A 4,052-nucleotide genomic window follows, 5' to 3' on the forward strand; every position below is an offset into this window, starting at 1 on the left:
GAATCCCTTCTCTGAAGTTGCATCTTGAGTGTGGTTTTAGTTCAGTGTATGGAAACAGAGGGAAGGTCAAGATGACCTAAGGTCTTTCCTAGTCCCAGGACACTGGCCCTCCTTGCAGCCAAGCTGAGTGTGTTTTCATGGGTGTGCACACGGGTCGGGGGATGTGGGGGATTGGGAGGGGAGGGATATGAATCCCTTCTCTGAAGTTGCATCTTGAGTGTGGTTTTAGTTCAGTGTATGGAAACAGAGGAAAGGTCAAGATGACCTAAGGTCTTTCCTAGTCCCAGGACAATGGCCCTCCTTGCAGCCAAGCTGAGTGTGTTTTCATGGGTGTGCACACGGGTCGGGGGATGTGGGGGATTGGGAGGGGAGGGATGAGGAGAGCAAGAGCACAGAATGTCAAGATCTTCTATGTCCTGCTTCTTTTTTCTAACCCATTGGCTGATGGCCGAGTCAGCCTGTGTTCCTTCCTTTCCTCCCTCTCCCTCGGCTGAGGAGGAGTCAAGTCTGCTATGGAGAACTGGCCTTCTAAGGCAGAACCATTCCAGCAGGGAGCTCAGCGCCCGAGCCCTCCTCCCCGCTCACTCGAAATCGATCCTCCCAGGAAGTCTGCAGCAGCTGGATCATTTCCACAGGGGCGCCCAGCTCCGTGATGGTGGTCAGGGTGTCCGGGATGTCCTCGCTGTCCTGGTAGCAGTAGCCATAGAGCTGTGGGAAGCCCAGGGCAGGTCATTAGGTCACAGGGTGGGGGTGGGGACAAAGAACGGCTGGACTGTCAGATGCCCCCTCCCTCTGTTCCCCCAGCCATCTCTAGGCTTTTGCTTCAGCTCAGGCCAGAAGAGAATAGCAGCATTGCTTGGGAAGCCTGCCTCTCTTCCCTGCAGCCAGAGATCCCACTGACTACATCAGTCCCTCACCTCTTGCCACTAAGGTAAACGGGCAGTCTGGCCACCATGCGTTAACCCTGTGCCTGGCACCATGCTAAATGCTCCATATACAAAACTCAATTCTTATAACCCTAAGGGGCACAGTGGGTACTATTATTATCTTCAATTTCAGGTGAGGAAACCCACTCAGGGAGGTTAAGTTGCTTGCATAAAGTCACACAGTTAATAAACCCAGGAGCCAGGAATGGGAATTTATGCCACTCTGATTCAACAACCTGGTTCTTTCCAAAAATATCATTTGCTAATCCACAAGCCAGCAAATGACTAGTACACTCCCCCTAACCCCCACTCCAATCCTTGTCTCTTTCTCATCATCTCCACTTTCTGGCTGCTTTACTTTTTCTCTGCTTGGTGTGTTGAGGCAAGCTTCCTCAGGGTTGGTAACAAGCATTGATAAGAACAAAGTGTCTAAGGGGCACATCCCTGGGTGTTCTTTGCATATGTGGGTAGGTGACATGCATCAATGGGGGTGGTAGAGAGGGATGGTTCCCAGGGAAGGTCAGTCCCTTGGGAGCATGGTCACAAGGAACTGCCCACTCTATATCATCTAGGGGAGGGGTTTGGTATCACCCAGTTGGTCAGGGACTTCTGGGCAGCACAGCCCGACTATCACTACTACCTAAACCAGCATCCACAGACAGCCCTACTTCTCCAGGCTTCTCCCAGCACACTCCGCAGGAGCTAGGAGCTCAGAACAACCAGCACCCTGTGGCACAGGAACACAAAGGCTGAGTTGTCCAGCTGGACGGGAGAGGGGAAGGGTCCATGGTAGAAGGGTGGGGGTGGGGCTAGATGTCCCTGCACACTGTCACCCTCATGCCATCATCCACACCTTTCCCAGCTCCACTCCAAGCCTCACATGCCCCCTTCCCTCCACTGGAGTGCCGTTCAGCTCCCCTCCCTGGAGCAAGCTGCTGCAGTTGTGCTGGCATGGGGGAAAGCGTGACTCAATGTCCGCCACCAGCTCAGTTGGACTGTGACTTGGGGGACTGGGGGCAGTCTCAGGCACCCTCTTTTTTACTCTTTCTCCACCCCCCCATCAGTCCAAGGAGGCCCCAGACCCTGGTGGGGGTTGAGGGGGGGAGGTAAGGGGAGCAGCCCCAGGGCCTGGTTCTCATTTTCTCGCCAGAGTCTGAGCCTTTGTGGGAAACTTCTGAAGGTTATTAAACACCCGGAGGTCGTTAAATGCGCTGTTAACGAGGTATTAATCAACACCCCTCAGGAAAAAATAAAAAGACACCACTAACCCCCTCAGGAAGCATGAAGCTGGGCATTTCAGTCGCATCTTTTGTTTGTTTGGGAGAAGAAATATACTCAAAGAGGGCCAGAGTCTGGGCCTAAGTAGTCCTAGGGGCCCATTGGAGGCCTGAGGCCCCCAGTATGAGGGGAGCTGGGAGGAGGGAAAACCCTTGTGCCCTTTGATCCTGGGCTATTGAGGCATCTATCACATGAGGGAATGTGTGTGCATGGGTGTCAGAGGTGGGATGGGGAGGGGTCACAGAAGGTGGGTACAGAGATCTCCCCCAGGCAGTCCTCAGGGACCAGAGCAAGCGCTGGGAGGTGCACAGTGGGACCTGCTCTCCTGGGCATTTTCTATGAGAACCCACAGCAACAACTTTGGGCTGCTCAGAGAGGGGGAGGGTGCTTCGGGTGGCCTGGGTGACGGGGAACTCTAGAAACATTCTCTGGCTCCTCCCCAGTTCAGCAGTCAAACGGTTTTGAAATTTTAAACGATTAAGAGGTATTAAAACAACATTATTTCTAGTTCCCTGCATGCTGGCACTGAACCCTCCTAAGCTAGAAGAGTCCACCGTAGGCCTCCCTGCTGGCAGAGGTGGTGGTGCTGAAGAAGCCAGAGGGACACTGGCCTGGGGGTCAGGGTTGATAAGTGGGGGAGACCCACCCCCCAAAGCTGTCTCTAAACTCACACTAAGGGTCCCCTATTTTTCTCTTTCCCCTGGGCAGAAAGGACCTGGGGACCACTCTACCTTAGTAACCTTGTGTCCTAGAGCAACCACCTTGTCTCAGACCCTGTAAGAGCCACACAGCCAACCCCAGACAGAACCAGCCTTGCTTGGTGGGGGGATGTGTGCACACTATTCAACTGTAATTCTTTTCTTTGGCACCTTCAGAACTGGGCTGAAGGCCTGACATTACAGGGGAGGACTGCTCTGTGATATGTGGGTTTGGGGTGAGCTGCATGCTTGTGGGCGGGTGAGTGAGAGAGAAGTTCCTTCACAGATAGCAAAGCACATTATGCATCAAGCCCCTCCTAAGGGAGGGGGCCTTGAGTCAATCAACTAACACTAATGTCCTGCTAAGTCACTCACGACCTCTCCACCCCCTCAGAATCTGGCTGACACCCCAGGGTTCCCAAAGTGATCCCAAGAGCCCCTGGGAGGTGAAGAGAACAAGGTCCTCCCAGTTATAATGGCTACGTAACCAGCCGCTCACTCTCTGACACTCTGCAACAGTGTCAGCCGTGCAGCCAGGCATAACCACTCACGACTGCCAGCTCTGCCTGACCTCCTTCTACGGCTCAGGGCCTGGAACTCTGTCACAAGGGTCTGACCATGGTGGGGGTGTCCTGGGGCAGACTGGGAGCCAGCAGGAGTGTAAAGAGCTTTCTGGCCTTTCTCTCCTGCTCAGCAGTGTCCACCCATCCCTCCAGGCCTGCGCTCTCATCTCACTCCTGAGGAAAGGAGGGCGGGATTTCTGGGTTTGCGGTCAGTTCTGCTGGGTGCAGAGAGGTTAATTTGCTGGGAGGTGGAAGATGTGGGCAAGATTCATCGGCTGGGGTGTCTGCACACACCCTATGTTCACTGGGCCAAGAGCAGTTAGGGATTCCCCTCTCAGACTGCTGAGACATGTGCACAGGGAACAGTTTGTTACTCCTAGGGCAGACTCAAGGACGGAGATCTGGGAGAGAGGAAGCCCAAGAGCAGTTAGGGATTCCCCTCTCAGACTGCTGAGACATGTGCACAGGGAACAGTTTGTCTACTCCTAGGGCAGACTCAAGGACGGAGATCTGGGAGAGAGGAAGTGGTGTGTGTTAGGGAAGTGCTGGGATTCTGAGAGGTCTGCTTTAAGTCTAGCTTGGAGGGG

The 4,052-nt window shown here is 54.0% G+C and overlaps 1 protein-coding gene across 1 annotated transcript in view; it reads right to left on the reverse strand.

Moving 5' to 3' along the window:
• PKDCC (protein kinase domain containing, cytoplasmic) overlaps positions 1-4,052 on the reverse strand; it is a gene marked incomplete at its 5' end in the record, with an annotated part of 11,029 nt that overhangs the window by 5,599 nt on the left and 1,378 nt on the right. The window contains one exon of the mRNA XM_008569563.1: positions 586-708. Within this exon, the coding sequence (XP_008567785.1) occupies positions 586-708 (123 nt within the window). The remainder of the gene's footprint in view (positions 1-585; positions 709-4,052) is intronic.

The sequence above is a fragment of the Galeopterus variegatus genome, unplaced genomic scaffold (genome assembly GCF_000696425.1).
Source record: "Galeopterus variegatus unplaced genomic scaffold, G_variegatus-3.0.2 Scaffold511, whole genome shotgun sequence".
In the NCBI taxonomy this organism is placed as follows: Eukaryota; Metazoa; Chordata; class Mammalia; order Dermoptera; family Cynocephalidae; genus Galeopterus; species Galeopterus variegatus.